At 34.2% G+C, this 25,145-nt stretch overlaps 1 protein-coding gene across 1 annotated transcript in view; it reads left to right on the forward strand.

Annotated features, from left to right (window-relative positions):
• Positions 1-25,145, forward strand: part of LOC144448950 (polypeptide N-acetylgalactosaminyltransferase 2-like) — a 64,982-nt gene that overhangs the window by 25,006 nt on the left and 14,831 nt on the right. The window contains exons 2-7 of the mRNA XM_078139338.1: positions 1,463-1,725; positions 2,531-2,629; positions 6,759-6,826; positions 12,382-12,447; positions 16,013-16,134; positions 18,171-18,346. Of these exons, the coding sequence (XP_077995464.1) occupies positions 1,463-1,725; positions 2,531-2,629; positions 6,759-6,826; positions 12,382-12,447; positions 16,013-16,134; positions 18,171-18,346 (794 nt within the window). The remainder of the gene's footprint in view (positions 1-1,462; positions 1,726-2,530; positions 2,630-6,758; positions 6,827-12,381; positions 12,448-16,012; positions 16,135-18,170; positions 18,347-25,145) is intronic.

Consider the following 25,145-nt stretch of genomic DNA (forward strand, 5'->3'; position numbering starts at 1 on the left):
ACATGTAGGGAATTTATAGTGTAACTGACTGTATTAGATGTATTGTACCATGTATATTACATTTATGTATGATGTCCAAAGATAAATTATGCACACATGATGAGCTGAGAGACGGAAATGTTAGGATGAATTCCCTTTTTAATATGCCTTGCCTTTGGACTAGATTAAGATTTTAAAAATATGCATTGGTTGGGAAATAATGGCAAGCCATAGTGTGGTATTTTCTCTGACTGTGTATAGATACATGCATACATGTGTATTTATAGAGAGCCAGAGATGGCTTTGAGTTGGAGGAAATGTTTTGTATTCTCCATTTTGAAACAAGGAAGCCAATAAAAGCCAGTAACATTTGGACGTTTTTACAATACATGTTTCTCAGTTGCCCTTGTAATATGTGTTACCATGGTTACATATGTTACCATGGTTACTACTTGGTGATGTAAAAATGAACAAATCAGTGCATCCCAATTGTGCATGTTGGGAAGGATTAATTTAGAATACACACAATTTTGCCTATTACACAATTGAAATTAATGCATTTAGAAGACTGTGAGTCCAATACATGTAGCTGTCATCATCTCAGCTTGTGATGCTACATCATACTTGTACGTGTACCCTGCTTTACTTAGCCACACTCCCAAAAACTTTTATCGGAATACATGGATGTTTAAATTTACATAATTACTTGTTAAGTACAATGTACATGACCAAAAATAATCCAGTCAAAACCACAAATAAAACAAATAATCTTTGTCGTAAAATTAACAATACAAGTTACATACACATGTACATGTACAATGTAGGTACAAATGTAGGATTTGCCAGTGTTCTTGTTCAAATGGTTACAACTTGGTACATTCATGGTGAAGTATTGTTGTTAATCTGTATATACAAGTCATGCCAAGATGTACAAAAACTCAAAAACCCTCAAAAACCAACATAGCTACAAACAGATCATAGGAAAGAACAAGTCGATCCAAAGTATTAGTATATCTCTCCTTTGTGTTCATATGGGGGTGGGGTAGGCTTGGTTACCCAGACTCTCACCACTGAGGGCTTTTCTTAGGAGACCACCCAGATGAGAGTCTGGGGAACCATGTTTCAACTACCTCATGACAGAAGTCGCATGTACATTTCTTTCATGTCATAAAAAATGGGCTTACGAAGCCGGTTTGTTGTAATTTACATGTACATGTAGATGTACATTGTATCATTCACTTGAGAAGTGATAACTTGTTGCAAAAGGTCCTAAATTGTTTAAGCCTACGATGTTGGATGTGAAGTATTCCCCAGCATGTATTGCTCTAGACTTCCTGTGCTGATGAGTTGGAATCTCGCTTGGGGAGGTCTCATAGGCAGAGCCCCCAGCAGTGAGAGTCTGAGTAACTGAAACTAGGGTGGGAGTGGGGTGTTAAGATTTTAAAATCATACTAATTCTTTTCATTTCGTATATTTTTCTCAGGGGGAAGAAACTCGGAAGAAATTTCATCCTCTTCAAGCAGACAGCAGTCAGATTGAACATGTGGATGTGGTTGAACAGAAAAAAGACACATTACACTGGGCTCCCAACCCAGATAAAAGTTATCAAAGTTTTGATGAGAGGACTTATATATCAAAAACGTTACTCAGTTCAGGGCAAGATGCATATGCAAGAAATAAATTTAACCAAGCAGCGAGTGATAAATTGAAGATGGATAGAGATATACCAGACACTAGGAATCCATTGTGAGTATGGTTTGTCCAGGACTACAATGTAGATACGAACCCTGATTACTACAATACAGGGGCACAAAAATCCTCTAAACTCCTATTTCAGGACGGAGTTCAGACAGTGTAAAAATGTTTGTATGTTATTTTAAATATGAAAATACAAAACAAAACAATAAATGTGTAGAAATTATGATAAATATTCCTCTCTGCAGACATTATGGAAAAATAATTCCATTTATGGCCACTTTGAAAAAAGTTTTAGTTGTAGAATAACGCCATAAAGAGTCTTGGAACTTTGCTTATTTGTACACACTATTGCCTTTAAAGTGGCACAAGCTGAGTTTATAATTTTTTTACTCCAGTGATAATACTTACATAAAACTACCTTCTAGTATAATGTTAATGTCAATGCATGTCTTCTATAACATTACAATTGTCTTCTGGCATGGTTAGAACAATTGATTGCATAGTAAGGATTTCCTGAACATTTTTTGATAATGTATCATAAATTATGCCATTAGATCGTTTACAGGTTAAATCTGAAAATCCAAGTTTGCAAGTGATGTTTAAGTATGCTTCAATAGGTACAATACTGTGAATACCTTTTAAAATATGCAGCAAAAACTATGCCCAAATATGTATAAACTCAGCTTGTACCCCTTTAAAAACAAAAATATTTAGTTTCGTAATATAAATCTGTCAGACTGTCCGAGAACCAACACAGGTGTATTATATTGATATGTTTGTGTGCAGATGATACTGATGCTGTGTAAGATTTCATAATAAAATGTATGTTGTTGATCATTCTCTTTTCTAACAGGTGTAAAAAGAAGATTTGGGATAAAGCATTACCTCAAACGAGTGTAGTAATCACATTTCATAATGAAGCCAGGTCAACACTTTTACGTACAGTTGTAAGGTAAGAAGAAAATGAAGAGTGACACTTTATACTATAAAGTCAATTAAACCACCATCTCCCTAGGTAGAAAGCTGTACAAATTTGGTAATGTACAGTGCGTAGTGCAGTGTGTGTGTGTGTGTGTGTGTGTGTGTGTGTGTGTGTGTGTGTGTGTGTGTGTGTGTGTGTGTGTGTGTGTGTGTGTGTGTGTCTTTCTCTCTCCTCCCTCCCTCTCTCTCTCTCTCTCTCTCTCTCTCTCTCTCTCTCTCTCTCTCTCTCTCTCTCTCACAAGAGGTTTCAAGAATGGGTGAACGTTTTAATAGTTATTAGTCAGACATAGTGATGGAGATGTATGTCATCTTTTTCATACAATGGAGCCATTTGACATTTAGATACCTATGTTATTGTGTCATGGGACGTGTGATTCTTATAGTACAATTAGATGGAGTAATTTAACATTATGGCAAGAGGACATTTTCTAAATTACATGTACAGAGGTCTTGACACTCCTATTATAATGTTACGGGTGAAAAGTTTGATCAATATGGAGCACCAAGAAGTCTGTCTCCAGAACTAGATATAGCTGTTGTTGCAGTCGGACTTGAAAATAGAGAAAGAAGTCTGTCTCCTGAACTAGATATAGCTGTTGTTGAAGTCACTCATGGTAATAGACAGCAAAGTTTTATCTTAGGGAACAAAGAAATTGAAGATAGTGTGTCCTCTCAGCCAATTTGATGTGCCACTGACGAACAACAATAAAAATTTTGTGTTTTGGTTGAAGACATTGCATCATATATTTTATTATATAGTGTATGAGTGTATGTTTATACTATGAGGGTTTGAAATGAGTAGTGGTCTTGAGACCAGTCACCACTGAATTGACATTTTGAATTACTGAATTCAATTTGCACTGGTCCATCTGGATTACTTATTGTTTACAAATCATGACAGAATTATTAAGCAAGAATTAGTGATTCAGATTTCGTGGTAGAAAGAAAATTTCAGTTCAGAAATTTTGGAGATTTCCAGAGTAAAATTATAGTAGGTAGTATTTTTGTCACAATCATGTGGTCACAGTCTGCCTGTGGAACTGTATGACCAAGGATTTCAATCATGATGTATGTCTACATTTGGACAAGCAGCTTCAATCTACCTTTGCTCACTAGAATAGAAAATATGCTAATTTATGTACATATAATTTATATATGTAAACATTCATATGCCAAGCCTGTTTCTGGCACTGACCATGATTCCGATAGCTCTCATCTTGCCAGCTTCTAATACTACCCATGATCAAAGTGATTCAGTTAGCAACACTCCAAGAGCCGTTAGGCCTAACAAAAAATATTGTGGCTCTGATAATGCTCAATTTTAGAATAGGTGGGATAGGTAGATTTTTTTATTTTATTTTTTTATATATTTTTTTTTCATATGTGAGTGTCTAGTTCAGGTAGATATGTTTTCCATTGTTTTCCATATGGTCTCTGTGTTATTGGTTTCTTCTCATCAGATGTACAGCCATTACAGATTGCAAGAACAGTTTTTTATTGTTTTTTAAGTTGATGTCAGTTTCCACATCCACTATTTCTTGCGAGACTTCACAATTTTCGTGATTTTATTATTTTTTCTCGAATTTGTAAAAAAAAGTTCAAGGTCGGCAGTAAAAAACTAGGTGGTGTCGCGTAACCGGAACCAAACAATGTTTGTTTTAGGCCTTATCAGAATACAAAATGCTCCTATTTTTAAAATTGCATAAATATATGTAGATTACTTGTAAATTGTCACATTTTGTGTGTTGCCTACTGTGTTCATTGCAGTTACATATGTTCACTTACATAATGACTTCATTTGAATATATCAACCTGTCTAACATAGGTAATCACTACCCACTGCAAACAATCAGTTTCAAATCGTAATCATCCACTTGATATAGGAACGTATTACAAGCTGAGAACACAACAGATATCAAAGTCACAGTAAATGCAATAAACAGGCTATCATATACCATTTGGACTTTAAAAAAGCATAAACCAAAAGGCAGTTTGTCTGCATGTAGAGTCAAATATGGTGGAAAGTAATAGTGAAGATGTTCAAATCGTATACTAATCTGATGTTACATACATTTGTATTTTGTTGCAAAATTAGTATGAACAGCTCAGGTGTGTGTGCAGTGTCTGATATTGAATTGAGACATATAAAGACTCTATATCTGTATGTGTATTTTGAAACAGAAGATCAACTGTTTTATCAAACTAAGCATTATTTCAGCAGCAACATATTTAGCCAGGGGATTAAAACAAAGAATACCAAAGTTGATCATAAAAGCTAGTTGTGAAATAATTTTAGAAATGTCACAATTTGTTTATCAAAATATGGCGAATTTGGGATAGATTTCAGACCTCAGGCTAGATGTGCCATATGTGCTGTATGGCTTGTTCCAAATCAAGTGTAGATCTGGCTGATTCATGTTATGTTACAAATGTACAAATGTAGCTTGTACCTGCATTTTAAAAGGTATATTTAAGATAAGTTATTGACATGCTACAAAAGAATTTTACCCTATATCTAGAAAGTTCTTTTTTGTTTATCCCATTCTGGCAAAAAATACTTATCAGACTTTATGTTTTAAGTTCATGTAGTTATCTTGTAATATGCATGACCAGATGAAGTGGTTGCCTTTCATTGACTAACACAGTGTGTCACTTTGCGGTCACTATGTAAGTTTTTACCCATCCCAAACAGTGACTTCCATGCTAAATTTTGCTTATATTGCACGTCGCATAAGGAAAAAGTCTATCTTAAATTGTGTAAATTTCTGCTCAGATTCTAAGGTTTGTATGAGTGCTCCTTAGGTACTGGCTTCTAGGTTATCGTGGCATAGGACCACAGGTGCACATATGCAAATAATGTAACAACCATGTTTAAAGATAGAACCACACGTGGAGGATCTATGGTTTAAAGTAAGGCCAAACAAAAAAATTGTGTGGTTCTGATTACGCTCAATTTTAGAATAGGTGGGGTAGGTAGATTTTTAATATATTTTTTATATAATATATAGTGTTTTTTTCATATGTGAGTGTCTAGTTCAACTACATGTAGTTATGTTTTCTGTTGTTTTCCTTATGGTCTCTGTGTTATTGGTTTCTTCTCATCAGATGTATAGCCATTACAGATTGGAAGAACAGTTTTATATTGTCTTCTTAAGTTGATGTCACTTTGTCAGATTCCGCATCCACTATTTCTTGCGAGACTTCACAATTTTTGCAATGTTATTATTTTTTTCTTGAAATTGTAAAAAAAAACAGTTCAGGGTCGGCAGTTTATACATGTAGGCCTAATGCAAAATTTTGTGAAATCGTTAATGCATGGTGGGTTATGAGTCACACGTAATGGTTGTGAAGTAGTATCGTTCACATCATATTGAAGAGTTATCCAGGCATGTTAATTTGTAGTGTCAGAATTAATGAAGAAAGTAATGTAGACATCACTGAAATGATCAATGTGTGTTTCCAGGTGAATGCTCTCCATGTCTCTCCCACTGGAACTAAGTGAAAAGATTGAATGTTTTGTGGAGTTCAAAATGTCACCATTCTGTTTAATGTTTCAATGCACTTATCGGGAGCTCACAATGTAATGTGTAATGGCAGAAATTGGGTTAGATAGTCATCTATCCTTGTAAGTGATTGGCATGTCAGATCGGTATTTACTGCAATGTGTACACTGGTGTGATCGTGAGAATACTAAAATATTGGAAAACAAGAGTTAAGGATATTTTGCTCAGTATTAAGGTTATGGAATCCAGCAAGCCGATGGGGAATCAAGTAAAACCAGAAGTCATACTTCGTTGCATAATTTTCATGATGAACCCTGGTGAATACCTATAGGAAACTCAAGGTAGATTTGTACCAGGCTTAAAACAACATAAGTTTATCAACATGATCAACAGAAAGAGTAAATTATTATCTAATCTTTCTTCAGGGAATTGTAAAGAAAGATTTTATCCCTTGTAGACTCATTAACATTTAAAACAATATCATATGTATTCACAATCCAAAGTTAATGTGTATTGTATTATATTTCTGACTGTATGTGTGATTTCGGTGATATTACAAGTATACGTATATATTTCTATATTCTATATTTCTTTCAGTGTACTAAACAGAAGTCCTGCCAAAATGATCAAAGAAATTATCTTAGTGGATGACTATAGTGATCATCGTAAGTATTCTGAGAAAAGTTGTTGATGTTTTGATGGTCTTCAGCAAAATTGTGACAAAAAATTGTGAAATGTGTGTGTGTGTGTGTGTGTGTGTGTGTGTGTGTGTGTGTGTGTGTGTGAGAGAGAGAGAGAGAGAGAGAGAGAGAGAGAGAGAGAGAGAGAGAGAGAAAGAGAGAGTGTGTGTGTATATATATATATGTATGTATGTATGTATGTAAAGAAATGCATATGGAACTTGTAAGTCAATCTATTGCTGTAACATTCGACGTTTTGAATAAATATTCTTTTTCAAGGTGTTATCAGCGAGCTTTAACTGTTAGGTAAACACCTGAATACATCTTAATGTTATGGAACAGAGTGGAAAAGGGATGGTATGTAAGAGCTAATATGGGACGATCGTCGTTACTCTTCTGATCATGTGATTTGATACAAACTTCCCTAGACAAAGATGACACTTTAAGTAAAGCCGCATTGGTAACCGACATAGGATAACCATGTTGATGGAAGTATGTGACAGTGCAAAATTCTGCAGACCTTTCTCTGAAATCCAAATCACTACTACAAATATGACGTAAACGAAGTAATTGTGAATAGGGAATGGAATCTTTGCACATATTAGGATGTGATGTTTTTTAGTTGTTACGTATATTTATTCCAGAGTGATCATCGTGAGTTATGATGTATAAGCACCATAAAATTACAAAGTAAATGTTTGATTTAATAACAGCTGCTGATTTTTACCACAAATTGTATAAATTATGAATAATTGTATAGGTATGATTATACCATGCACAAACCAAGTTATTGTCTTTGTACAGAAAATATAGATTGTATACCCTGGCCGTATTGTGTCATGACAACCCTTGTCTACGTCACTGGTTCTGTAGTCAAAACATTCTAAATCGCTATGATTTTTCCCTGAACTATGCTGGAGGAGGTATTATTATATTATTTCCCAAAATTTTTCTCCATTCAGCTGCAAAATACTCATGACCTAGGGGGTTTGTCACTACTAGCAACTTGTAGTCACAAGGCCCCTTAGGTCACTTGTATTTTCCTTGTTTGAACGAAGAAAAATATTGGGAATAATATCTAATTATTATAGAAGTCAAATAGTAGCTAACCAAGTGTAGATGTGTATTCCATCTATTAACAGCAACAATTGTTGAAATAACCCAACTTTTAATATTTGGGTTATTGATAACTATATTTGGGTTGTTGATAACCATATTTGGGTTGTTGATAACCATATTTGTGTTGTTCATAACCGTATTTGGGTTGTTGATAACCATATTTGGGTTATAGATAACCACATTTGGGTTGTTGATAACCATATTTGGGATGTTGATAACCATATTTGGGATGTTGATAACCGTATTTGGGTTGTTGATAACCATATTTGGGTTATTGATAACCATATGTGGGTTGTTGATAACCATATTTGGGTTGTTGATAACCATATTTAGGTAACAATTAGATGTTATTCCCCAATGTTTTTCTTCGTTCAGCCATGGAAAATACAAATGACCTAAGGGGGCTTTGTCACTACGAGTCTCTGGATGATTTATATTATTCACATTCCAGCTTATATTAATGAAGATAAATATTAGAGAATAACATAATTATTCTAGCACCAGTAATACCAAAGAGAAATCAGGGAAAGTAATATGCAATTTTAAACATTTTGACTCATATTTCGAACACAGCAGAACTAGTTACATAGACGCGTGTTGTCATGACGTAAAGCGAGTATATATATTTCATATTTTTTGTTCAACTTGGCTTGTGCATGGTATGATATGGTTAGCTATAATGAACATTTCAAATATCAAATAAAAATCCCCTACTAAATCATGCAGTTACACAATCATAATACATCTATTCATTTTGTTTTGTCATCAAAAAAATTGTCTTGGTGAAGATTGAAGATTAGTCTTGCAAGAGAAATAAAAAATGTGTAGGGTCTATGGTTCATTGTGTGATCGGCACTGTGTTATTTATATACATAGAAAGCTGAAAAATTGAGTAAATTTCCATGTCTCTCTATCTATCTATCTATCTATCTATCTGTCTGTCTGTCTGTCTGTCTGTCTGTCTGTCTGTCTGTCTGTCTGTCTGTCTGTCTGTCTGTCTAACATCACCAAGTGGCAACTCCCACCTGATCCCATTACCTATTAGCTGCATAGTAGTAATATGTCAGTGCTGTCCGTTACTTCATTCTTCAGGGTATGTTTTCGTTATTAAGTTCATTTAACTTTAAATATTTGAATGTAAGTGAAAATCTGACACATGGAAAACATGAAATGCACTGATAAGAAAATCCAATAAGCCTATAAAGCACCTCAATGCCTGTCACATCACATTAGTAAATATCCTATTACCATACTGTCAGAACCAATTGAGATAAATACAACAGTATACATACACAACGTACACATTGGGTTGTCAGTTTCAATGATATAGACATTACATGTACATGTACCTGTGTACTTGGCGGAATAGAGATTTGCTGACATTGTTGACTTTGAGACACTTTTAAAGTACAGACTACTGTACCTGTCTATGTATATAATCCCCTGTTTATTTATAATCCTTGCTTGCATCATAGACCCTCCATTTGGCGGAGACCCTCCATTTGGTTGAGACCCTTCATTTGGTGGAGGGTTTATGCTTGCTTCTATTTCTCTCTTCAAATACTGTTTCAACTTGAACTCAAAAGATTACTTGAGAAGGACTTGAAAGCATTGATTAACTAGTGTAGAGAGAAGAAAGAACACTCAGTTCCATCAATATACATTCAATCAATCAATCAGCCCACCAGCCACTCAATCAATCAATCAATCAATCACTCAATCAGTCAATTTAAAAAGTGCCAGTTTCCAATAGGTATATGTACTGTAAAGTTGAAGGCTCTGTTGAATATATAGATTAGTGTTTTCTTGCTGAAGGTGTTAGCTGTAATTATCACAAACCAGTTGTGTACTACCAAACAGAAATCTGTAATACACTGAAAGTGGCATCACTGTATTTCAATGGCGTGACTTCCCATTTTGCTAGTTTATTGCTATCAGCTGCAAAGCCATACAACTGTATTTTGGTATTTCCTTTGGTGGCTTCCTGGCATTGTATATGTGTATTTTTAATATGATTCTTACATGAAATTTTAGTCAATGTATATTTTATTACGAGCTGATAAAAAAAAACATCAGGATTTCAATCGATGCAGTAAATTTAATCAAGTTTAGAGATTTTGCAATATCCTACTCGAACTTTGAAATTTGTGTTCATAGCCTGGTTTATGGTTTTAGTAATGCGATAGCACTTTACGATATTGACTTGCATTATGTATTTTTAATAATTAGATGCAGCAAGCCATTTTCTTCAGTTTCTGACATTACTCATTCCACATACATTTGTAAATATACATCATTGTTATTTTGGGTTACTTCATATCAATTAAAAGGAGAACTAGCTTGTTATTAAAATGGCTTTCACAAAATAAAAAATAAAATTAATGACATGTACATTCTTATCGTAAAGAGAAAGAGAGCGATTTATAGATGTGGCTCTTTTGGGAGACAATCTATGTTTGCAATCTGGCAAAACCTAACTGACGAGTCTTATTCTAAAATGTTTTTAATGCATGATTTAGAATGGCAAGTTTTAAGTAAACTAAAATTCTTCGATGAAGTAGAAAGTCCACTGAAATGATAATGCATCGACCTGACCTACTGTCTTTGAAACACTAACATTCAGTAATGAAGCAAAGATAAAACACTAACAGACAGTAATGAGGCAAAGGTCAATCCTTGAAGTAGGTCACTATGTAAACTCTCTAATCCATCAAAAGTTTCTGACCACCATTTTGGATTTGGTGTATTTGCATGACACCAAAGTTCACTACATGTATTAGTAAAATAAAGGCCTGTATAATTGATGCCAATTTCTGCTCAGAAAGTTTTCTGTGAGTGTCCTTAGGCATTGGCTAGATTTTGCTTGGGATTGTGTGTGTGTGTGTGTGTGTGTGTGTGTGTGTGTGTGCGTGTGCGTGCACACACACGTGCACGCGCTTGCGTGCATGCATGTGCGTGCGTGCACACATATATCTGTCTGTCTGCCTGTCTGCCTGTTTGAATGTGTGTCTGTGTGTGTGTGTCTGTCTGTCTGTAAAAAGAGATGTAATTTCCAATGCAAGCTACCAAATTTACCATAATTTTGTTTGGAACCCCTATTAAAAGTGACTAAAGAACCAAGAAGTTAAACACCATTGACAAAACGTTTGTGTAGAACCAGTGTAGAATGACTGGATAGAACCTAGGTAGGTTTTCATCAACTTTAAAATAATGCTGCCCATAACAAAAACATTTGGTTATGTTGGAAACCCTGGTAAGGTGACTTTGGAACTCGGGTAGATTTTACCTGCCAGTGCTAAATTACCACCCACAACATAAAAAAAAAGATTGGTAACAGCAGTAAAATACGTGGGGAACTTGGTAGATTCTGTCACCTCTAGCAAAAACTGTGAGATGTGAAAATTAATAGCATACAATGTGTAACATGATTTTAAGAAAATCAATTATTCTGAAAGAAAGCTAAATTGTGGAAGTTTTATTGTTGAGGGGGTTGCTTGTAAAATGTCATTTCTATAAATCAAGCCTTGAAGATGAGAATAAGGATATCCTTGTAAAGTGCACGTTACAAATGAAAAGTTATGATATAGTTACAGTAATGGAGATATGATTGAATTTTGTGGTTTATTACTTGATTGATGGTAATATGCACTTACTGCTGTCAATATTACATTTATTAATAAGCTATCATAATGTGGGAAAGAGAATGATTCTTTTAATAGATATACGTGGAATTTGAGTCATACAAGATGTCAGTCTTGTTACCTTTGTACATGCACGTTGGAAACACAAAGTTAGCTTGACTTTGTTTTATTTCTGGCCAGTTCTCTTGAATATAGCCATCAAATTATCAACAACATCAGATGACTAGGTGTATGTTACTGCTTTCCCAGATGATGGAAGGTTTTTGGCTGTAAGGAATTTTGTTTGAACAAGCATTTGACATTTGGTTAATTTGACCGTTCAACCCCTGCACCACATGTACAGTTTGTAAGGTCAATAGTTTCACTGTCTTAGAAGTATGTTTTAATAGGGCAAAGAGCTTATGTATGTCAGGCTGTGTGTGTGTGTGTGTGTGTGTGTGTGTGTGTGTGTGTGTGTGTGTGTGTGTGTGTGTGTGTGTGTGCACGTACGTACATATGTACATTGTATTACATACGTACATACGTATATATTTATGTGTGTATATCATTTTTAAAGCAACTCCCACCCCACCCAACCCTCAACAGGATGTCATTATTTGATGTTTAGTTGACCTGGTGTAAATCTAGAATATTGCTCAAAGTCATACTAACAGTCAACTGACGTTTCCTTCTGTTTGAGTTGTAGCATTGAGTAAAAAGTGAAAAATAGTTTCAGAGTTGAGTCAAACTTTGACCTGACCTTCAAAGAATAACTTTTATGAAACTTTGTCTTTTTTGTAGCCGAAGATGGAAAAGAATTAGAAGCAATTAATAAAGTGAAGGTGTTAAGAAATGAGAAAAGAGAAGGTAAGCATTCAATATATATGTATTTATAATATATATATTATATATTACATAACTGTATATAAACTCATCAGTGTTATGCTATTGTTTATTAAGGTGTCCTATGTGAAATTATACAATACTTAAATAAAATTTACAAAAAGAGAGCCACATCCAGCCCTCTGGTTTATAGTTATAGGACACAAAGAATATCAAATTAAATACATAAATAAATAAATATCATATAGGTCTCAGTTGTAAATAAAGTTTTTCCTACAGTTAAAGACCTCATGTAAGAAGTTTGCAGTGTCAATGAACAGATAACTGTCAGGTGCCTGTATCTCATTCTGCTCCAAGTTTTACTAGTTTACTAACAGAAGACACCACTTCCCCATCAACCCAACCTACGTGAAATCAACAGAGGAAATCAATTTATCCTGCAGTCATCAACCCATATGACAAAAGTCATGCCACAACCACCTATCATTGCATATTGTTAACCTGCCGCTATGGGTGATATCATTCATCCTAATAAATTAAAACCATGCCATTCTGAACAGATTAGTTGAGGATGCAATGCAAGCCTTTATATAAACGCCAATAGATGTGTTTGTTAAGCCTCAGCTGACTTCAAACATACCAAATATTTGAAAGGTACAGCAACCAACAGATCATTTGCCATCAATGACAACATCAATTGAAAATCAAGTAACGATATATATATATATATATATATATATATATATATATATATATATATATATATATATATATATATATATATATATATATATATATATATATATATATATATATATATATATATATATATATATATATATATAACGATATATATATGTATGTATGTATGTATGTATGTATGTATGTATGTATGTATGTATATGTATATATGTATATATGTATGTATATATGTATATATGTATATATCCATCAGTCCGTCTGTCCATCAATCCGTCTATCCATCCATCCATCTACCCATCCACCCGCCCACCACCCATCCATCCATTCATCCATCCATTCATTCATTCATCCATCCATCCATCCATCCATCCATCCGTCCATCTGTCCATCCATCCATCTACCCATCCAACCAACCAACCACCCATCCATCCTTCCATCCATCCATCCATCTATTCATCCATCCATCCATCCATCCATCCATCCATCCATCCATCCATCCATCCTACACAGTGCAAAAAATAAAAGAAACATGGAAATGTCCTTTCTGTAGTCGTTGCTTGTTGCCATTGGTAATATGGAAAACAACAATTTACAAAAAAGTATCCTGTCAAGATTTAGTTTAATGGCACATTTATTTTATAATAGTTATATTTATAAGGTAATGTGACTTGAATGTTGATGAAACTATCAACATATGAAATCCATTTAAAATCCATTTACATACATGTACAGACATCTAAGGCAATTTGTCACCTAATGGCCTTTTCGACAGTGAGTATGATACCTAGTAAATGATTTCTGTCATATTCAAATTTGTGATAAATTATTACAGTATGAGAGATATTCTTATCCCTCAATTCACCACTATGTGGACTATATGATTATGAAGGTATTGTGGGGTTTCACCTATAGTAAATGTCAATTTCTCACCTCTACCAAAGTGGAAACTATGGATTACAGTATGTCAAGCCAGACAGTAGGTCAAGTTTGTGGGTAATATTTCATGTATCTTTGCTGGTGTTTCAGTGAAAACAAGTCAACTTCAAGACTTTCTTGGCATCTATTCTTAAGTCAGTAAAATTTAGATGTCAATCTGAATGACTGGCTTTTTTTTCTCAATTGAAAATTGACAAAGTGTCAAAAATATATTGTAGTCATTTGTATATATTACACACTGTAACTGCTGAAAACACCATTCTGTATGTCATGTGTACAAAACTGACACTACCATGATATCACGACGTACAAACAGCTGCTGTTACAAAAATAGTGCTTTCCCCCCTCAAAAAATAGATTACTGAGTTAGCCTGCATAAAACTGTTGTTTTAAATACAATGTGCCACACTGTACTACTATGAATACCAGCAGTTTTATAATGTATACAAAAACTACTACTGTGGATGATTTACTACCAAACCAAGAAAGACTATAGACTTTCAATTAGGAGACACAATGTTTTTACATCTCACACAGATCTTTGTGTTATACGAATTACACAAACAAAATATAGGTACTGATAACATGCATGCACATGAAATGTTATATTTTATCTCACTGTGAACACAAACAGTTTTGTATTTGAATCTTCCTTGTTTCATCCGAATTGATGTTGATTTATGCTCATAATGTTACACAAGTTATCATTTATATGCTTGTGCACTATCAGTTTCTGTATTTTGTTAATGTAATTTGTAACAAAAAAATGTGTAAGACAGAGAAAACATCATCCTGCCCATTCCACTTGAAATTCCATAGTCACTCTGGTTTGGTAGTAAAGGCACACATTTTCCTAGAGTTATAAATGCATACTCATAAACATAGTTTTGGAACATGGAAAACAATCTTTCCAGTTCATTTTTCTTTCTCATGGTGAATGGGATACAACATTTTCTTTGAATTCGAATTACTTTCTCAATTTGTACATGGTATTGAGCCCACAAATTGATGAGTGGGAAATAAGTTGCGGAAGTTTTAGTTTACATGCCTGGGGAAACTTAAAGACATTCATGCATATTAAACTGTCAATACCTATAGATGAACAATATACCTGCAATTCTTTACTAATCCCAATTTCCTCTGGTAGCCTACAGGAAAACTTCAGTATATGTCGCAAGAAAATCTTTTCATCTGCGTGGTTTAAAGCAGATTGCTCATTTGCCCAGTGGGCATGCATTTTGAATGATTGCCAAATGCGTTATGCATAAGTGAATGATCAGTGATTGCTTGCTGATTGGGGTTATATTTGGGTGGGGGTGGGGGGGGGGGTGAGGGGGTGGAGTGGGAGTTGTGGCATAAAATGAGTCTTTTATCGATATTTATAAATTATACAGTTATACATATTTTGCATTTAGTAGTCATGGTGATTGCCCCTCCTTATCAAAGTAACAAGTGCACTCAGAAAGCCTAGTTATTTCTGAACACCATCTTGATGAAAAAAGTAATGAAAATTATTACATTATGTACCAGTGATTCCTTGCACCAGTGTGCACACATACTAGTGGTATATCCACTGCAGTGCAATACTGAGAAAAAGATTTTGTGTACCTGCATGCAAATGATATGCTATCATTCACTGTCAACTAGAGCACTTTATTGCATAGTGCCATTTTTATAGGAACTTACTATTTTGAATTATGTAGTACTAACAGGACCCCATGTCGCATAAGTTCCAGTATGGGTAGTCAGGGATATTTGCACTTGTGCTTGCAGTGATTTTTGTTGCACTTTCACTCGCTATGCTCCTGGAAGTATGGTCATAGAGAATCCTGCAAGCACTCATGCAGATACCCCAAGTACCGTCACACGTGAGTGCCAGGAAGAACTCTGCATTTGATAAATTGACATAGTTATAAATTGTATCACATCTGTGTTTTTTGCTTGTTTTCAGGTTTGATGCGTTCACGGATAAAAGGTGCTGATTATGCCACGGCTCCAATTTTAACATTTCTGGACAGTCATTGTGAATGTAATCAGAACTGGTTAGAACCACTTATAGATCGCATTCAGGAGGTAATTGTGTGTTTTGTATGTCCATTAGATTGATTGAATGGAAAGGTCTTTGAGGACACCAATGTCACCTGCTTCTTTTCAAGTGCATGTGTTAGGGATGCATCTTATTTCAAATAATCTACCCTTGTACAGAAAATGTTGCATAATATACCATACTTGGAGCCAAATTCAAACAAAAATATAGGTTTGATATCCATGTTATTGGTTCTGTGGTGCTCAAGATATGAGTCCGCTATTTCAACTGCATACATGTAATTAGATATTATTCCCCAATATTTTTTTTTAAGTTTATTATGCTGGGAATTGTTTCCAGCAATTTCTTTTTTCTGCAGACATGTTTTTCTTTGTTCAGTGACATAAGGGGTCTTGTTACTATAGTTGACTATACCTATATGGTCACGAGTAATTTCCATTCTGAATAAAGAAAAATATCAGAAAAATTGGTCAGTTTAATAAAAGATTTTATATCCGTTAATTAGTAGTCAATATTATCTGTAAATGATGCAGTGACAAGTTTAAATCTTGAGTGAAAGTTTGGTTTTGAATCTGTCACCATGTTAAAACTATACTAGTTTGTAACTGCAGTGTCATTTTTCGATCAGACAACCACAATCTATTCACTGAAAAGTGTTAAAATACTATTAATCCGACATTGTATATGTAATCAGTGGTCGGTCTTATCCATTAGTATTGCAATAACAGGTGTAGATCGTGATCGCCATTGAGGGCGCTGATTTTTGAGTATGGACCCAAAAAATCAATTTGATTTATCCATGTATACAGTTACAAAACATATGTTCACCCACAGGTGATTCAATATTGTTCAAGGTGTATGATATATGAGTAAGTTATGTATATAACAATACATTTTCAAAAAAGAAAATGCTCAGTGGCAGCTAGTACATTTTCAATTTAATTAAAATTTTTTAAAAAAAATGAAATTAATGGGTGCAATTTTGAATGGTTTGATTCATGTTTTGCACATCACAGAGCCGATGATAAGTTAACAATAAAAAACTATTCCCATATTTTCTGTTTGAACACACATACAATATGGCGTGCAGCGTGCGTATGGTGAAATCCATTATAAACAGAGGGTGTAGTGAGTTACATACTTAGATACAAGTAAATGATTCTGTAAGCACTATGTATCAATTCCCTCTGACTTCACATACAGTACAGCAATGATACTGTACACTTGAAACCATTACTCTAGCAAAAGCAATGTAATCAAGTAATGTCATTAATATCTCAATGAAAATATTAAGTTTCATGGTATATGTACCATTCATGCTGTGATATTGAAAGTTTACATTTTAGTATACACCAAAATGATTAAATTGCGGAAATTGTGAAATTGACATAATTTATGGTGGAAATAAGGTGTTTCGAGAAATGGAATAATGTGATACTTTGTAATTGAAATATGAAGAAAAAAAGTTGCTACTGACATCCATATTGCCATGAAAAGCTATGGTAGTTGTATGTTTGGTACATATACTTAGCAAAAATATATGTGGTCTAAAGAGTAACTTGTTATTCTGTTTTTTCTAATTTAAAAAAAAAAGAGAAAATATAAGTGATTGATGTGAACAATAGTGTACAGTCAGCTTTTGGAAATGTACTTCCCAAAAGGTTCATGTAGGAAGTTTTAATGTCTTGGTACATGTATGTCATATGTAGCAACCAATGCATGTATACTGTCAGAAGAATAACATTGCCTGCTTTTTTGAAATTCTTTTCAAAGATGAGTCACACAATAATAAATCTTCAGCTCTAGGAAATGAACAACTGCCAAGGTACATGTAGGAAGTAGTTTTGATTGTCTTGATTGGACATACCTAACCTTGTGTACTTTTTTCACATACTCATTCTTATTTCAAATACTAGTTATTGTAGGTTAGTAATTGATTGGAACACTAATGAAGATTCAACAGTAAGGAAATGAACAACTCCCAAGGTATGAAGTTGTCATGATTGCAAACGCCAGCCAAATGTATGCAGCCTAAATGGCGTCTGTATTTTACACATTACAGAATCCCAAGGCAGTCGTTAGTCCCATTATTGATGTCATTAACATGGATAACTTCCAATACGTTGCTGCCTCTGCAGACTTAAAAGGAGGCTTTGATTGGAATTTGGTGTTCAAGTGGGATTACATGCAAGCCACAGAACGAAATGCCAGGAAAAATGACCCCATATCAGCAATCAGGTATGCAAGTTACTGCAGTTGGATATACAAATTACTGTACTGAATGGATGGTTGGATTATTGGATGGATGGATGAATGGATGGATGGATATTAAATGGATTGTCTAAATATTATATGTCTGATCTAGGGCCAAACTGTTCTTTCTTACTTTTTTTGGAGTTGGCTTAAACCCAGAGTTTGCACTTTCTTGACTTAAAGTGTCCAATGTGAATCTCTCCCTCCCCCTCCCCCTCCCCCACCCCCTCCCCCTCCCCCTCCCCCTCTCCATCCAATTGTTATTTGGTCAGGAGCATTTCCTACATCATATACTTTCATCAAACTCAATATTTGCTAAACCTAAATACCATTCTATATATTGATAATAGCCACTTGAGGTCGATGACATTCCAACATCAATATATTATTACACACAACCATAAACCACTGAATATCGACATACCGTAATGCGTTAAGATTGTGTTCAAAAAATGTCAGATAAATTCAAAACTGCTGAGGTAATAGCTCTGGGATGAAACTAAGGGACTTAGCTAGCATCCTGTGTATTAATATATTGATAATTGAGATGAAGAACGATAATAATTTAATGCAGAGTTGTAAAATACACATCCAAATGTAATAAAGAATGTATTATCGGTGCACAACAAAGGGGGACAGCTACATATATGCTTAGAATTCAAAAAGGATTATTAGTTCCTTCAACCAAACTGAACTGAACTGAACATAGATATATCTTCCATGTCCTTACTGGCCTGAACAAAAACCATTCATAAAAGGAGATCACAACAAAAGTAGATGGATGTCAAAAAATGGATATATTTGTATTACAATGTAAAGGGTATCAAACTGAAATCTCTTTCTGTTATGTCATCAGTGATAATGGATTATAAAATGGCATGAAGTTAGGATTGAACGTAGTAAACAGACAAAAAAAAAAAGCCCCTCAAAAGAGAAATTTGATTTGTCACGTTATTCAGTAATAATGTTAGGTTTAAAATTATCCCTGAAGAAAATATTATAAAAAAGGATAATTATGTCTGCAAAAATCATCGATTACCAATTAATTTTTTTTTTCTTCTTTGTCAACTGTTACAAAATGTCAAGAAGTTTTAGTATGATATTTGTATTTCACAATTGATCCTTTTTTGACACCAATTGTATGGTTGTATAACTTATTGAAATTAGGCATGTAATATGTTTCTCCCACTCAGTACAGCATTTGTCTGTCAAAGTCGAATCGGATATTGTGTCCTAATATGTTTTCTTCATTAAACGGGACACCCACACATAATAAAGGGATATCGACTGCCATGTCTTGTGTACTGTTTTGAATATGTGGTTTAATAAACTGATTTATTTTGTTCCAAGAAAATTTTTACACAAAATGATGTGAAAATCAGAAATTTTGATGATATAACAAAAATGGAATTGCCACACTCCCTCAGAATAAAAACATAAATACATTTAATACTGTCCTTACGTATACTATTAAACATAATAATGAGAATCACATCGTTATTGGGAGGGAGGGGGGGGGGGGGGCTTGACCTTTTTACAAAGATTGTATGCAGTGGAAGACTATAAAGTGATCAACACCTAAGGCAATAATATATAGCAAGCTAAAAACTGATAACTTTTGAAGAATCTTTATCCTGAGTTCAGGTGTTTTAGAATATAAATCCTTCACTTTTGGATCAAATGTTTTGTTTTTACTGTATATCCAGTGTTCCCTCTAATGATAGCCATATTTTGTTGTTGTGAGCCAAAATGAGAGAAAAACTAACATTTCTTGTGAGTCCACCACATAGTAAGAGATAGGGGAACACCTAACTTTTGGTGCGTCACTAGATATTGTGTGCGTCAATGGCACGTGAAATTGGCTTAGAGGGCACACTCTCTGTGTGAATGCCTTCAGTAATATTGTATCAAAGGTCACAGATCTATTGGTTTGGATTACATGGCTGTCATTTCATACCTTTCAGATGAGTACCATACATACTTTTTTTTCTCATCATTTCTTCTCTATACATCATAAATGTGCATTTTTACTGTATAATCTTGAGTTTCATACCGCCGCCGTATTACCACATTTCATGACGATAAGGCTGTGATGATGAATCCCGGTGTTTTGTTAGATGAAATGGTGAACATTGATTTGCAGTGTGTACTTGTGTAAATGTCAGTGGAATATTGGATGAAATAAGACACATACCAAATAATATCCAGTTTTGATTGACATATCTGTCTGAATTGCTGTAAAAAATCATAACTGCTAAATTCCTAATTCTTGTTGATCGGAAATGTCATTTTACCACCTATGTGCATCATTTGATTTCTTGGTCAACACTATGAATTCTGCTCAACACGCTACACATATTTTGAAAAGGTGGATGTGAGAAAAAGTTGACCACCTTGTACTATTTTGAGTCTTTGACCCTCTTGCATGAGGTAAAATGATAGGTACAGAGAATTAAAAGTCCAATATTTCAATAGAAATTGACTCATGACTTCTTGGAGAGAAGACACCAAGCAAATTTCACCTAGTATTTTCGAGGTAAAGCCCAAAACTTTGTATGGTGACATGATATTGAATCCAGCAAACATGACAATTGACATATTAAACACAATGAAAAAGTTACATCTAACATGACAGTTTCATTATCAGTTGATTTTAATACAAAAAAACCCAGTGATTTACAAGAAAAAAACAGTAGCTCATCAAATCCTAGCTTTATTGTCATGTGAACATTCTCTTGACATGAAGTGAAAATATACAAACCTAATATTGATATTTGTATGCAGATCAGGAGGTTATCTACTTCTTGGTGTGAAACACCAACGCAAAGTCATGTGTACTGTATCTGGTGATTGTTTGTACTTATTTTGTGGTTGTATGTGTCTTCTCTATTGTGTGACAAATAAATAGATAAATATTGACAATACCATTAACTGGACAGACATACATGTAATTGAAGAACAGTGCTGATATCTAGACAAGGTAAAATCTGAAAGTAAAAGTGTTTTTTTCTCACATTACTGCTTGAATTTCCTTATCCAGAGTCATATTTTCCATAGGAAATACAATCATAGTGTCCATCTTTCCCCACCAACTAATATTGAAATTTTGAAATTTCAGCATGAATTCATTGCTTTTAAAAATTTACCTATAGAAAATATATAATGTTTGAATTGATATACATATTAAGCCTGAAGCTGTGAATGTGTTCCAAATAGCTGGATTTCATGATACAAGCTGTGATATCAATCAGATGTGTTCTATACAAAGTATGTATGTCTCAATAAACTGTGTGTGCATTCTTACAGAAACGATTTGCTGAATACATGTGGTTTATTTGTTCAGTCTCTCAATTCCTTTGGTTCCCATTATTGAAGATGGACTCCCAAGTTCGATTATTGTAAGAACAGAAATTCAGTTTGTCTGATCTACATGTATGTGTTTAAAACCGAAACTTTATTAGCCTACCTAGAAGAGATGACACCTTTTAAATCCAAGGACTGTGTATTTGAGCCTAATGAGAAACATTCAGATCATATTGCATGCACAGATGTCTTCATTCTACCATTACCATAGCAGCACACAAGTAACTTACATTATCATTGTCATGACAACCAAGTAGCTAGATATTTCTTTAGGTGATCTGTTGCTTAGCATTACCAACTGACAAGTGTGACTTCACCATATCTGCAGTAGTAGTACTTTACACCAGTAGTATGTGATTATTGGCACGACATCATGATCAAAGTATGTACATGGGATCATATCATACTTTCCCTGTACTTTATTTAATCACCCCCCTCCCCCCAAATTCTTTCCTCATTACAATCCTGCTCAACAGTCAATATTTAACTTCATTTCATAGAAAATATGTAAAACTCGTGCATTGAAGCATTCAATAGTGTCTAATGTGAACTTAAAGTTTTCTTAAAGAAATTGCAGAGGCAGTGTTGTTGAGGTAAGAATGATTACTTTGGGTTGTGGGTGATTTTTTCCTGTCTGCCTCCGTGAATTGATCAGACAAAGCAAAGGTCAATGTAAGTGACCTTTAGTGAAAATTGATTTTACCCCGAGTTAAATTGCCTCTCATTAGTGGTGTTGTCAGTAGTGTTTACTGGTACTACCTAGTGAAGTTTTAGAAGTCACTTCAAAGTCATGGTATATTGTTAAACTTGTGTGTTGTTGTTGTATGGAATAGTTACACCTAATGTTTTATACTTATTGTGAATTACACTGTAGGTGCATGTGAAACCCATATGACTGGAAGAGCTTTCATGGCAAGTGCACTATTAAAAATGAGGTTTTACATGTATACTTCAAAAACAGGACAAATAAAAATCTACCTCACTTTTTTTTTCAACTGTTCAGAATAACTTGTTCCTGCCATCCTATGCTACAATCACTTTTTCATAATAATTAAGCGTAAAAAAAAAGTGTGTGGTGCCAATTACATTCAATTTTAAAATAGGTGGGGTAGGTATATTTTTTATTTGATTTTATTATATATTTTTTTTCATGTGTGAGTGTCTAGTTCAGGTTTTCCATTGTTTTCCAAATGGTCTCTGTATTGTTTATTTCTTCCCATCAGATGTACAGTCATTACAGATTGGAAGAATAGTTTTATATTGTCTTTTTAAGTTGATGTCAGTTTCTGCACTCACTGTTTCTTGCGAGACTTCATGATTTTCGCAATTTTATTAATATTTTTCTCGAATACGTAAACAAATTTTAGGATGAGCATGAAGAACTAGGTGGGGTCGGGTAACCAGAACCAAACAACTTTTTTTATTTGGCATAATGTACTTTCAAAACTGGTAAATATACACATTACTTTATCCTTTGATGGTATGTGTCTGATGTCAAGGCACTTTAATGTGTATTTAATTGTATCATCAAAATACCCATCATTGCTGATTTGTGTATATAGCAGTTGGTACTGCGGTAGCTTACTTCCGTTGAGCTTGAGCTCTGAAGTGCCAAATCTGAGATTGTGATGAATGTATTAAAATGACAAAAAAAAATGTTGTCATATTCAGACAAGTTTTATTTACATTTTAAAACTAAATTGATGTTAGATCACAAAGCTGTATCTGATAATTTTGGCTGAGAAACCACAGTACAGTCTGACCCATTGATCGTAAGCTTGACCTTCTGAAAGGTGATGAAGGATTATCATGCGATTACGTAATTTGCAAAGCTGTCGAATACCAGTTTTGATACGTGATGGAGAATATAGTGCAATGAAATGTTACAGTATTCTTAAAATTTGATTCAAAATTGTAGAAAAAATATATGGATTGTGTTAATTATGTGATAAACTATATAATGAATGTATGATTCCACAGACTAAAAATACTTACCTGCGCCTCATATTTCCACGGAATAATACTCATTATGACATAAAAACTAACATTGATTTCATAGGATTATGTATAAAATAACAAATTTATTAGCCTGCATGATACAATGTGTGTCATGCCATACTAATTAGCCTAACAGGTTTGAACAACTCAACATAATTAACAGTCTCCAAATTTGCACGATATGATAACACAAAACTCACGAAAACATCATTCAATCACCTTCTAAGGTTTTGGATAAATATTGGACATTATTTAATGGTGACATATTTTTTTTTGGTATTCGTGTCCTTTAAGATGTGTAAACCGTATTTTGTTGACTGACTGAACTTTGTAAATTTATCTAATGTAAATTCCAAATGACTCAATTATAGTTTGCACTACCAGTAATTTGACTAATATTACATGAATGACATGGGTAGATATTTGTACAACAAACACTGTAAAAGGACTCATGTTTTACAAAGCTTATTAAACTTGACAAACACATGTAAATATCATTGAATTTATTAGCCCGGTCCTTTTGAAATCCAATATACTTTTAGAAGTATGGTATGAGAAACATATCAATGACACATACACACTATTTATAGCTTTATCATTATGTCTTTATTTCTGTCATTGTCTCTCTGTCCATTTGTCTGTCCCTGTTTCTCTCTCTCTCTCTCTCTCTCTCTCTCTCTCTCTCTCTCTCTCTCTCTCTCTCTCTCTCTCTCTCTCTCTCTCTTCTCTCTCTCTCTCTCTCCATTTGTCTGTCCATGTGTCTCTCTGCCCATTTGTCTGTCCATGTCTCTGTCTATTTGTCTGTCCATGTCTCTCTGTCCATTTGTCTGTCCCTTTCATTGTCTGTGTCTTTCTCATGTATCTGTCCATCTTTATCACCGGTTCATACACAGATGCACACATAAAGGTTTACAAACATACACATACATGTAGAGACAGACAGTGACACACATGCACGCTCTCTCTCTCTCTCTCTGTCTCTCTGATTATTGAGCTTACTGACTATTGAGCTTACTTCAACAAACTCATGTTTCAAAACAAATTTGTTAAGCTTTAACAGAATTGTAAATCATCATGATGAAGCCATCGTTTTTTGTAAGTGTTTTCTTCTGCCTTATCAGTGTTCAAATCTCTGTCTACCTACTGTCTGCATAACGCTGCAAAAACTGACAGAGTGGCAATGAGCTGACTGATCACATCTGATGATATCTGACACTAGTGACTACCAGGGATGAATACTGCATAGATATTATATTGTCATTTCTGGTTTCCATAGTGTTTTGTAAATAATTGATGGGAAGAATAAAAACTTCTGATCAGTTTATCAACCTAGTCCCTGATAATCTGATGTGTTGATGTAAAGTAATACCATTGGCTTAAGGCAGTGAATGTGTTGAATCAAACAACATGCATACATGCATAA

This window comes from Glandiceps talaboti, chromosome 2 (assembly GCF_964340395.1).
Source record: "Glandiceps talaboti chromosome 2, keGlaTala1.1, whole genome shotgun sequence".
In the NCBI taxonomy this organism is placed as follows: domain Eukaryota; kingdom Metazoa; phylum Hemichordata; class Enteropneusta; family Spengelidae; genus Glandiceps; species Glandiceps talaboti.